Source organism: Mustela putorius, unplaced genomic scaffold (genome assembly GCF_011764305.1).
Source record: "Mustela putorius furo isolate JIRA1106 unplaced genomic scaffold, ASM1176430v1.1 tig00000580_pilon_pilon_pilon, whole genome shotgun sequence".
NCBI lineage: Eukaryota > Metazoa > Chordata > Mammalia > Carnivora > Mustelidae > Mustela > Mustela putorius.
In genome coordinates this window covers 2,974,290-2,986,352 of record NW_025421423.1, presented here as the reverse complement: position 1 = coordinate 2,986,352, position 12,063 = coordinate 2,974,290, and the positions used below count along the sequence as shown (strand labels likewise).

The 12,063-nt window shown below is 47.7% G+C and overlaps 1 protein-coding gene across 5 annotated transcripts in view; it reads right to left on the bottom strand.

Annotated features, from left to right (window-relative positions):
* CCDC180 (coiled-coil domain containing 180) overlaps positions 1-12,063 on the bottom strand; it is a 62,155-nt gene that overhangs the window by 9,808 nt on the left and 40,284 nt on the right. For 2 of the 5 annotated variants that reach the window (XM_045081600.1, XM_045081601.1), the window contains 7 exons: positions 11,934-12,053; positions 10,146-10,318; positions 9,820-9,875; positions 9,624-9,702; positions 7,758-7,835; positions 2,815-2,881; positions 1,872-2,013 (listed from right to left, as the gene is read on the bottom strand). In XM_045081600.1, the coding sequence (XP_044937535.1) occupies positions 1,872-2,013; positions 2,815-2,881; positions 7,758-7,835; positions 9,624-9,702; positions 9,820-9,875; positions 10,146-10,318; positions 11,934-12,053 (715 nt within the window). Of the gene's footprint in view, positions 1-1,871; positions 2,014-2,814; positions 2,882-7,757; positions 7,836-9,623; positions 9,876-10,145; positions 10,319-11,933; positions 12,054-12,063 lie in introns of those variants that run through there. The other 3 variants (XM_013053692.2, XM_045081599.1, XR_006607183.1) reach the window with 2 other exon arrangements.

Here is a 12,063-nt window from a genome sequence, read left to right as displayed (position 1 = left end):
GGGAATCTGATTCTCTAGCTGACCTCTCTCATGTTCTCTCTCTCATAAATAAATAATTAATCTTTAATAAAAAATACTTTATCACAAAAATATTATATCCAATACTTCCAAATGTTTTCAGTGGGAACGTTGGTCAGGATACTGGACTCCCATGCTTTGGGAAATGGAAGTCACCATTTAATGGGAACTGTGACTCCTGCAGAGAAGACATAATCTGCAGCATTTCCCAAACCCATTTGACCAGAACCTTTTGTTTGAGGATGGTCATAGAGGCTAGGATCCTGGAGTTCATGTGGGGAAATTCTTTTTTTTTTTTAAAGATTTTATTTATTTATTTGACAGAGAGAAATCACAAGTAGATGGAGAGGCAGGCAGAGAGAGAAAGAGGGAAGCAAGCTCCCTGCTGAGCAGAGAGCCCGATGCAGGACTCGATCCCAGGACCCTGAGATCATGACCTGAGCCGAAGTCAGCGGCTTAACCCACTGAGCCACCCAGGCGCCCATGTGGGGAAATTCTGAGCTAGAGAAACAGTTTGAGATCCAGTCGCTGTACTGTAACAGCAGTGAGACCCACACGGCTGATTTTCCCTGGATGTGGCGGGTCTCTGCGGCAGTGAGTGTTGTCCTAATCTCTGGTGTACAGATAAGGAAACTGAGGTTCACAGAATTGAGGGGACTTAATCAAGGTCACAAGGCAGGGAGATGACAGTGCTGGGTCTGATCCGAGTTCTGGGTGTCCCCTTATCCTCTTCCTCCTCTACCAATAAGCATGCTTGTGAGGGGCCCTCAGGTTTCCTGCCTTAGAAGCAGGAAGAATTAGGGCTTAAAAGAGCATACAACAGACATGGCTATAGATAAAGCTGTGGAGGAACGTGGAGAGATGACAAAGGTAGGCACTGGGTGCGTTTTCACAGCTTCTTTCAAGTCATTACAATAAACGTGAACAGACAACGTGTTCTACCTGACTGTTTTTGTGCTCTCCAGGAGGCTGTGTCTGTTGGGGTCATCAGAGCCCAGCACAGGCCAGGCATCCAGTAGAACACTTAAACAACCAACCATGGAAAGTTTTCTTCAAATGGTCGAATACAGAGTTGCCGCAGGGCCCAGCTGTTCCACTCCTTGTTATATATATCCAAGAGCAGTGAAAACATACGTCCACATGAAATGCATGTGCGAATGCATGTGGCAGCATTATTCACAGTGGCCAAAGGTGGAAACCACCAGATGAATGGATAAACGAACCATGGTATGTGCACACAATGGAATAAGAATTGGCCATAAAGAGGAATGAAATAGTGCCACTTGTTACAGCATGAGTGAGCCTTGAAAACATTACAGAAAATGAAAGAAGCCAGCCATAAAAGACCACACGGTACATGGTTCCATTCATATGCAAGCCTGGATTAGGAAAATCTATAGAGGGAGAAAGCTGCTGAGCAGTGCTGAGGGCTGCAGCAGTGATGGAGGGACAGGGGTTCTGAAACTGGCAGTGGTGATGGTTGTCTGACTCTGTGAGTCTCCTAAAATCCACTGGCTTGTACTTTACATGGGCGAACGGGATGGCATGTGAGTATCTCAGTAAAGCTCTCAAAGTCATCTGTGCAATGAACAAAGCATTCTTAGTGATGTCCATCACCAGATTTCTCAAGAAACGTGATTTTTTTTTTCAGCATTGCTTTTCCTCCCAATTCAATCCGATCAACACTTTGACCTCACCCTAAGAGGATGGCTCTTCACAGTGAGCCTCCCATGCCTCCCCTGGTAACCTCCAGGTCAAGAAGGCTTCCTGCGGGCTCTGAGGCCCAGGCTCCCCTCAGATAGTGGCACGTGCCATGCCCCTGACCTGCCCACCTGCCTGTCACCTGCACCCACCTATGAGGCAGGAGTTATGGTACTCGTCTGTCTGCATGTGGTACTCCAGGATCTTCTTGCAGATGTTCTCGGCGCACTGGTCAAAGTTTTCATACATGCAGTCAGGCCTGGTGATGGCACGCTTCTCTCTCCGATAGAACTCCTGCAGGAGAGGCTGACCGTCACCACGGGGCTCCAGAGCATCTCCACGCTCCTATGATCTCCATCCTGTCCTCCACGCTGCCTAGCCCTTTCTCCTGATGGCACCCCTGCCAGTCACACTCCTCCTACCCAATCGCCCTTTTCACCACTGTCATTATCCCAGATGCAATGCACACATGACCGAATGGCAAAACTCTCTTTGTCCTTCAAGACCCAAATGGAATCTTATTTCAATGATCAGGTCGAAAGCTTTCTATGATGCTTTTTCTGAAGTGCCAAGCTGGGTACTAGGCTGAGCACCACCAATATGGAAGACTCAGAGCCCCAGTTCTGAAGGATTTGCAGCCCAGTGGGAGGCTGACGGGAACATGCACAGACACCCGCGTGTGGGGTGTGCTGGAACTGGGCACTGGGTAGCTCCCATTGGACGTCCCCCCAGAGTGCCTGCTCCAGCAGCCCCACCCGTGGGGCCATCATGCCTGTCGCCCATCTGTGGGACACTGGCCTCCCAGGGACAGAGACTGGGCTTGCTGTTCTTGGCCCACTCAGTATCTGACACACAGTGTCTGGGAAAAGTCTGGTGGATCAATAAATAGATAAATTATTAAATGAGGTTTAATTCTTAGGAAAACACAGGAGGTGACATGAAGGTGGGTAGCTGTGGGTGTGGGAGCTGGAATCCCCTTTCTCAATTTCACCCACAAGGCCATTATCAGCAGAACAAAAGAGGCAGAGGCAGCTGTGATGTGTGGCCCACCGCCGGTCAAGGGACAGGCCGAGGCCTGTGGGTAGCGGCCCTCACCTCTACCACGTTCAACAGATGCTCATTGCTCTCCCAGAGAAGGGTCAGGATGATCCCTTTAAAATCCCTGCAATACACAAAAGACAGATCCCTGAGGAGCCTTATCTAATCACACCAAATGGTGTGGGCAAAACCAAATGGACAAAACATTCTGTGGCCCAGCCAGAATTAGACACTTCATGTGATGCCCAGGTGTGCTCTCACCTAATATTTCTATGTGTCTAGTTTAAATCCCTCTCTGATGTGACAAGGTGGGTTTGGCCCAGCCAGAATTAGACACTTCATGTGATGCCCAGGTGTGCTCTCACCTAATATTTCTATGTGTCTAGTTTAAATCCCTCTCTGATGTGACAAGGTGGGTTTGGCCCATTCCAAGAGTCTATGCTCTTTTGGCTTCATTGATCCTTGTAGCTACTTGCTCCTGCCCCAGGACCTTTGCACATACCGATTCCCCTCCCGACCCCAAGAACACTGCCAACTTTCCTGTTGGTCACATTTGCTACTGCTCTTCCTCAGATCCCAGCTTGGAGACAATTCCTGACCATCCTATTCCCATGTTCTCAAAGTAGTCCTCAACCCTACAACACTATCCACAGGGGGATTTGGGACTGGCTGATTAACCTCTATCTCTCCCAGAAAAACGGTAAAGTCCACCTGGACACAATTTTTCAGAATTTCTATTAATGACACAGTGATGGCTGAACACACATGTTATTGGCCAATTTCTAAAATATATGCATATCAGTCACTTGATGTTTCATTTGGAAAATTTGCTCATCATAATTAAAGAAAATTAGAAACAGACTGAAAAGCAAAGGGAAAAATAAAGGCCAACATTTTATGTTATTTCCTTCTGCTGCTTTTAAAATCAGTTTGGAATTAGGTTCATGTATATTTTACATTCTGTTCACTTGTTAAGTGTTCCCCCACATTAAGATATCTCTTTAAATGGCTGTGTAACACTACCGAGTATGGAAGCACCATGGTTTGTAATCTCCTATTTTTAGAATGTTAAGTTTTCCCATTTTTAACCAGGATAAAAAGTATTGCGTGGTGTATCTTTGTGTGAGCTCTCTCTTCTCAACAGTTTCCTTGGGAGATGGTTTCCTTGGGAGAAACACCTTTTGGTGCACAAAAGGATAATTCTATGGCCTTTACTACCTTCCCAAACTGCTTTCTAGAAAGATCTTTTGCTGGCTGTGACAAAAACTCTTTTGGGCCAAACGTTAAACAGAATCCTTTGTATTTGTTCACCATCCTTTCCCAAACAGTCTGCTGTAGGATTCATGCCACTGGCATGATTTGACTAAGGATAATGTGGAACCTCACTGGCTTCTCTGGGAAACTTCACATATCCCCAGACTGGTCCATCTCAGCCCTCTGCCTTCGCCTCACCTTTGTTCCTTGACTTCCTCCTCTAGCCACCTCCATCTCCCCTTCAGTTTCCTGGTACACTCTGACATGCCCCCCTGCAAAGCCCCAGCTCTGTCCACCCTGAAGGATCTTTCCCTTCCCATCCCCACCCTCAGCTCCCACAATCACTGGACTCTAGGTTTCCCATCCCTCTCAGGGCTCTCAGGGAACCAGAGAACACTAAAAACAAATATCTGAAATGGAAAAGGAAAAAGCGTTCTTTGGAAATAGGTTGAGTGTTTTAGCCACTGACATGCATCCCAGAATTTGAGAACTCTTACTGAGTATACCTATTTTCATGGCAACCCCCAACTATTCATGGGGGTTCAGTAAGAATCCATCCTCCTTGTAATGGGACATACCTCAAAGCACTAATACATAACCAAGGCTTTGGATAGAATATCGTGTGGAGAAGGACACATAGAATCAGACATGACCAGACAATTATAAGGAACTAGGGTCAATTTTATGGAGCCAGTGGTTTTTACAAAGCCCTCTTGGGAAAAGCAGCCTGTACCTGGCTTACAGAGTTCCCAGCTTACAGGTGAGGAAGGAAGACCCCTTCCTAGCAAGCCGAGGAACCTAGAATACTGTGGGGTCTCAAGAAGAGAGGGTTTCACTTAAATCTAGAAGGATCACAGGTGAACTCTAGCCTAGCTTCTTAGCCCCAGGAGGCTTTTGCAAGTCTACTCTGAAACTTTTTATGAAGAGATCTATGCGGTCAGTTACCACACTTGCTGCACCTACATGAAGAATCAGGCCAAACCTAAAGAAATCAGGCATGTTTTGTAGACATGTTTTGTAGACAAGCATCAGAAAGAGGGGTGATAGAAGCTTTATGCCTCAGTGGAAAATTACAGCACACTCTTGTGGGTTAGAAGATTCTAGTCCTGTTTACTGTCTTTGAGATTGTGTTACCTATCTGTAAACGGGACTGGGATCTTGCCATCTTGCACAGTTGGTCAGTCCTTACCAAACACTCAGTTCTGCTAGTTTCCTTCAATATCTGGCTACGACTCCCCCAGTGAATATTTCCAAATTCTCTCCCACTTGGCTGACTTGATGCCACCGAGAACAAGGCTTGGCTGCCTGGATCCTTATTGGGACTTCCTGTCATTTATGGCTGACTTTCCCTCCAAAATCTAATGAAGTCCAGCAAGCTGACACTGGCCGAGAGATAACCATAATGCCTAGAGCTACTCCCGTGTGGGCCACTCAGGATGCTTCAGGCCCAGCATCCAGAAAGCTTGACTGGGTACCCTACCACCAAGTCTCAACAGGTGGTTCAGCTGGTCTTTAAGGAACAAAAGCCGATGGAATGAGAAATGAACTGATAGTCTTTCCTTAAATAAGAGGAGGGACTAACAATGACTCTCTGCTCGACCAGACTTCAGACAGGCTCTTCTGAGCCTACTTCATGACGAGGCCTCATCCTTGGGCACTGTCTTTGGCCTGCTGGGTCTTATGTGAGCAAGAACACTGTAAAGTCAGTTGAGACACAACCCCCCCACCCTCATATTGGATGACCTTCGCTATCCGATCACCATGACCAAGAATCCTGCTAAGTAGGCTTAGCAAGAATCCCACTACCTTTCAATTTTCTACTCATCCCCCCCCCCCCACCGCTCTGCACACTGGCTACAGATCTTCTCTTGTCCTTATTGTATTCTGAGTTGAGGCCTACCTTTCCCCTGTTGGAACAGTCTTGACGCCTATTGCAATGGTCCTGCATAAAGTCTTCCCTACTGTTCAAACAAGGATCAGAATAAATTTTCCTTCAACAACTCACACTGGCAGTACCTGGGAGGGACCATCTGCACTCTCCCTTGATAAACTGGGAACTTCCTCTAAAAATCTATTTACAGATTGGTTAATCTCGGGCAAAATATGGAATGGATTTCTTCCCCTTTCGTTGGTTTGCATTCTAGTGAGGATTAGTGTTTTCTCAACATGTGTGTTCCTAATTTTATCTCCTCCTTGTGTGTGGTCTCTTCCAGTTCTCCCCCTTACCCTACTGAGTGCTGGAAATTTCCTTAGCAGTTTGCTGAGGGCAGGGGGGCAGGAAGAGGAGCCAATTCTTGCTTTGTTGACCTTATCTACCACTGTTGTGTCTTGGCTGGTTGCTATATAACTTTTAATTGCAATTTACCTCAGAGGAGTTAAAAAACCTATTTGCCAAAGTTTTCCATCATTTTTCCTTGTGATTTCATCTAGTGTTTCTTGGGGTGATGATCCTATATAGTCAAGGGAGGCCTGTGGGTAACCCTTTGCTCCTCTCTACAGCCCCATGAGGAGGATCGTCTTCTACCCGCAGTGCACAGAGAAGATGAAGGCTTGGAAGATGTTGCTTAGAGTCCCAGTGTGGGGGTCAAAACATCATCTGTCTGATTCCATTTCCTGATCAATTCACCACTAAGCTAGGCCAGGAAAGTCTCTCCCCTTTCAGAGATTTCATAAATGCTTTCTGTTTAGTCTGTGATTTTTTTCTTTCCACCACAAAAATACCATGGTGCCTCCATATGGTGGCTAACTATTTAACAACACAAAGGGATGGACAACTAATGCATGTGACAGCTGGGGCGGACCTCAAGGATATTATGCTGAGTGCAAAAAGCCACTCTGAAAAGGTAATACACCGTATAAGACTGTTTATATGACATTGTTGAAATGACAAAATGGTAGGGCTGGAAAAGGGATTTGTGGTTGCTCAGGGTTGGAAATGGTGATGGAGAGGGGGTACGTATGGTTATGAAGGGACAGCAGAGTGACCGATCTGTTGGTGGTGATGGCACAGTTCTGTTTCTTGATTTTGATGATGGTTATACGAATATACACATGCGATAAAATGATAGAACTATACAAAATGGAAAGAAAGAGTCAAGATTTTAATGATAAGGAATGTCTTTTTGTGAGGGAACAAGGGAGATTCTAGCTGCTGACTTGGACCCAACATCTGGGCCACCTGAAGTGAAAGCCACTTTTTTTTTTTCTTTGCAAAGTTCACAAAACCTCAGAGATAAGACCAGTGAGGCAAAAAGACTTATAAGTAGGGGTGCTGTGATGGTGAGATCCCTGGTTAAGGGGGTATGTGTGTATTCATTGTATATCTTGACTTTCTCGGAGGGCCCCCAGTTTTCTGAAGCTAAAATCTTGCTTGTTTAAACAGCTTGAAATGTAGCCATATTAAGTGAAAAAGAGTTTGTTTTAATCAATAAAATTAAAATAAAGGAAAAGAGGAATAGGGGAGGTGAGGCATTAGAAAATTGAAAAAAAAACCCACAAAAAAAACCCCAAACCTAAAAGGGGTATGCTGCCCTGCTACCCCAAAAAACTTAGATTGGAAAATGAGAAATTTTGATGAACATGTCTCTCAAAGAATTTAGGTGAAATGGAATGAGACACATTGACCTTGACCCTTACCTGTCCCCTCACCCACCCCTCCTTCTTCTTTTCCCCCCAGTTGTGTCAGGTTTAGCCACCCCCTGACTGAGACAATGGGTTAAAGAGTTAAAGGATGAGGTTCCACTTACTCAGCTGGAGGTGGTGGCTTCTCCCCGAGCACCTGGAACTTTCTGTCCATTCGGTTGGGCTTGGAGTACCGTGTGATGCTGTGAGACACAGGTGAGTCAGTGCCTGGGAGGTTGGCATGGACAGGCAGGTCTCCTGGGCCTAGAGCCTCTGGGCCTGCCTGGGGATACCATGACTCCCGTGTCTGGGGCTGAACCCTTCAAGATACTTCCCTACTCCCCATCTTCTGTGGAGACAATCTTATTGTGGGGGTGAAGTCCTTATTGTTAAAACCCACCCAAGGTCCCTGAGAGGGGGTGAAGGGCCAGAAATTATATATCCTTGCTTCTCTGTAGTGAGGACCTAAAGAAAAACAGGTTGAGGGGCTTCTCAAATCAAAGTACATTATGCCAAATTAAACTTGAATTTCATAGAAGCAGCGAATAATGTTTAGTTTAAGTAGGTTCCATGCAACATCAGATAGCCCTAGCAACATGGACTGTATTTTGTAACCACTGAAAGACTGACTGTACAAATGGATAACAGCTGGACTGTACAGAAATACAGAAATCTCTGACCCATACCCTATAGCCACCTGCCCAGGAAAGCAACTCCTTGTCGACTATAAAGAAAAACTTGGGAAGCCAGCCTGATGTAGGGCAGACTTGCAGGAAGCCTTACTGTTCTCTCTCATGGCAATCCAAAATGCTAAACAACTACTCATGTAACTGTCAGCTTGAAAAGGTTAGGACTTGATCATTTTCCCTGTTTCTAACTTGAGACTAACCAGAGAAAGCCAAATACACAACCCTAAGTAATCACTTCGTTTGGCTGCTGCTAGCTGGCCGGCCTCCAGTTTCCCCATGTCAACAGCCTCCAATAAAAGCACACAGAAAGTCTTCCATTTCTTCACCATTGCCTCTTCACTCCCTCATCGGCCTTTCAGTCTCGGCTAAAATGCTAAGTGATGCTGGCTGACCCCCTTGCTGTACCACGCTCCGAATAAATAGCCGTTGCTTTTCTCATTTGATTGGCCTTGGGTTTATTTCCACATTGCAGATGGCGTTCGTGTTCAAATGGGCCTCTTGGAGGTATGCAAAGCAGGGATTTCCTCATTACCACTTCCTCAAAACCAGGAATGAAAGCATATAAACAAGGGCTCTCAGAGAATGCAGAAGTCACTTCAGCCACTGGCTCTGTTACTCGCCTTCTATAAAATCATTATCAGGAGACAGTGAGGTCCACACCCACTGAGCCATGAGTCTAATGACCGCAATGGAGGTACAGTGGGCAGAGGGCATGGCCAGGATGTAGAAGTCTAGGATTCCTCCTGTAAGGGAAGCCATCTCCAATGTGCCCCCCCTTTTTTTAAGATTTTATTTATTTGTGAGCGAGAGAGGATGAGAGAGAGAGCATGAGAGATAGAAAGGTCAAGGGAGAAGCAGATTACCTGCTGAGCACAGAGCCCAATATGGGCTTTGATCTGGGACTCCAGGATCATGACCTGAGCCTAAGGCAGATGCCTAACCTACTGAGCCACCCAGGCACCCTCCAATGTCCCTCTTTTTTTTTTAACCAGAATGATGGATATGGGAAGAGGGCTGGGATCCAGCAGCTGCCACCACGGAGAGCCACAGAACATCAAGATGGGTTCTTGACGTGGGAGGCCCATGTGAGCCACATCACTCAGCAGGAAAGTGCATAGACCTGACTAAAGCCAGCTTCAGAGCCAACCTCTCACGGGGTCCCTTGGGGGTCTCAGAACAGTGAGCATAGGTGGTGTCTTCTGAGGACAGTCTATAGAAGCAACAGGGTGGGTTCTGGCCTATGTCTTGGGGGTGAGGGAAGGCATGTGGGCAGGGGAGATCCTGGGCAGCCCAGACTCCTACCTTCCTATTGAAGTGGCACTGGCACTGGACTGGGCTTTCTTCACGATGTGTTCCCCCCGGTTCTGGTGTCGCTTCAAGCCTTGGGTGATGAGTGCCAAGGGCAAGAATGGAGGACCGAAGGTGAGGATGGGCCAGGGGGCAACACCAGCTCCCCCACCGCCAGTCCCCTGAGACCCACAGGCCTGTTTGCCTCTACCTGTCTGGGACCGGTCTTTGTCACATGGCTGGGTTGAGCATTTTTCATTGGGAAGTCTGAAACCAAAGGAAAGGATATGAGCTTTTTCCCAGTGAGCACGAGATTAGCTACCATCCTGGTTAGGCCACAATACTGTGTATATCAGTCTGATTATGAGCCTCATTCCAGAGGAGGAAACTGAGGTTCAAGAGGAGAAGGCCTTATACAAAGTCACAGGCTGTCAGGGGTGGGAAACTTGTGTGCGGGACCCCAAAGATGGTGCCTGAAGTTTCGAGGCCATGAGCTAGGGTGGCGGAGCGCTCTCGCAAATCCCATAGCCAACTCACTGCAGGATCTTCTTGACCACTTCCACAGCTGGATCTTCAGTCATGGGCTTCCCCATGTGGCTCGGCTGGGCGAAGGACTCTGGGGTGACCAAGTCTACCTTGGCCTCCTCTTCAAGGGCTTCTGAAGACACCATGATGTCACTCTCTACCTCCAGGTCGGTCATGACATTGTCCTACAGGCCCAAGAGAGGGACCTGAGTTGGTGGGCCCAGCCTCAGTCCAGGGATGCAAGCAGGTTGTGTTCGTGTCTTCAGGCCCTGCAGCTGGCGGCCAGCTGCCTGATTCTCTGAGCCTCGACTTTCCTTCTTAAAAATGGTAATGGTCCTATCTCCGGGGTAATGGTCCTCCTGCATGAGGGTCATTCATGCAGGTATGCACGCATGCATTTATGTGCGCGTGCTGGCTTTCAAAATGTTTCCCAAGTACTTGCCCAGGTGCTGCCTGGGGCCCGGAACACAGCATAGAGAGGTTGCATGTGCCCCTCATCTTTGTGGGGCTTACAGTCTAGTCTAACATGCACTTCTACAAATAAATGATTGGTCAAAACTGGGACCAGCGCTGTGAAAGAGAAGTTCCAGAGGCTTCCATGAGACCAAGGCTCATGGACGTATAAGGCCAGCCTGCAGATATGCCCAGGCACTGTTCTTGAAAGGAAGGAGTGAATGAAAGTGTACACAAACAAGGAGACAACACCCCCCAAAAGTTGGATCGTGGAGAAAGGGTAGGAGCGGTGGCCCACAGGGAGTGCTTAGTTAGGCTGTTTCCTATCTTACCGAGTGTCCTTCTCTCAGCAGGGGACTATAAGAGGGAAGGACCCTGGCTGGACTCCTGAGTTTCGTCTGGAAGGGCACAGTGCCAGTGGTGTGAGGGATGCTTAGTACTGGTGGCCTGTGTGAAGAGCCTTCCCATAAAGGAAGCACTGGCTCAAAACGTGGCAGTGAGAAGGTGCCCGGAAAAGAACTTGCGGGGTGTCACTTTTGCCCACATTGGTTCTACGACACTTCCCCCTGGAACATGGTTGAGTGCCTCCAGCATTCAAAGCCTGGTGTGAGAGGCTGAGTATGGGGTGAAGGCAACAAGCTCTGCCCTTTTGGAGCACACAGTCTAGAGAGACAGCCCCTAAAAATGGAGACCTCACTGTAGGGTCTGAAAGAGAAGGCCCGGGGGTAAGTCATGTCTTTGGGGTAGAAATGAGGGTGAGAAATGAAGAGGCCATGGAGGGCAGGTTGAGAAAGCCGCTGTAAAGACCCCGTCCCAGGGTCTGGATTTCACCCTGAAGGCAGAAGAGTGACAGAGTCAGACTGATCTTCTCCAGACTGCAGCTCAGGGAGTGGATCATGAGGGGAAGTGAGAGGGCACGGGCACGGGCATCCAGGTGGGCAAGGAGAGGGGGTAGGGATGGGATGGGGAGAAGGCAGTGGTTGCTCATGGGTGTGGACAAGAAGGAAGGGGCTGAAAGGTGAGGGTTGCCTGAGAGCCAGTGGGTGGGGTAAGCCGAAGGTCCTGGTGGAGATGAGGAGGTGGTGTCAAGAGGTGAGGGGTCTTCTAAGCACCCAAGGCAGGGAAGTGGACTATCTGGGATTTGAGCTCAGGTCTGACTGCATAGACTATAGTCTTCCTAATATATATATATATATATATATATATATATATATAGTCTTTATAGTAAGCCTGGTGTCCAACAGGAGCTTGGGAGCCTCTTCTTCCCTTAGGCTCTACTGAGCCTAGACCTGATGACTCCCCCACACTTTCCATTGCCAACCCCTTCCTTTACTGTCCATTCCTTACGGTAAAGACCACTTGAGTCATGGATGCTGTGTCCAGCCTGCAGTTGAGGTACTGAATCCTCTGGCCCAGTTTCTCTTTCCAAGTCTGGACGAAGCCAAGGAGGTCTTCTGAGGTCACCATCTAGGGTAAG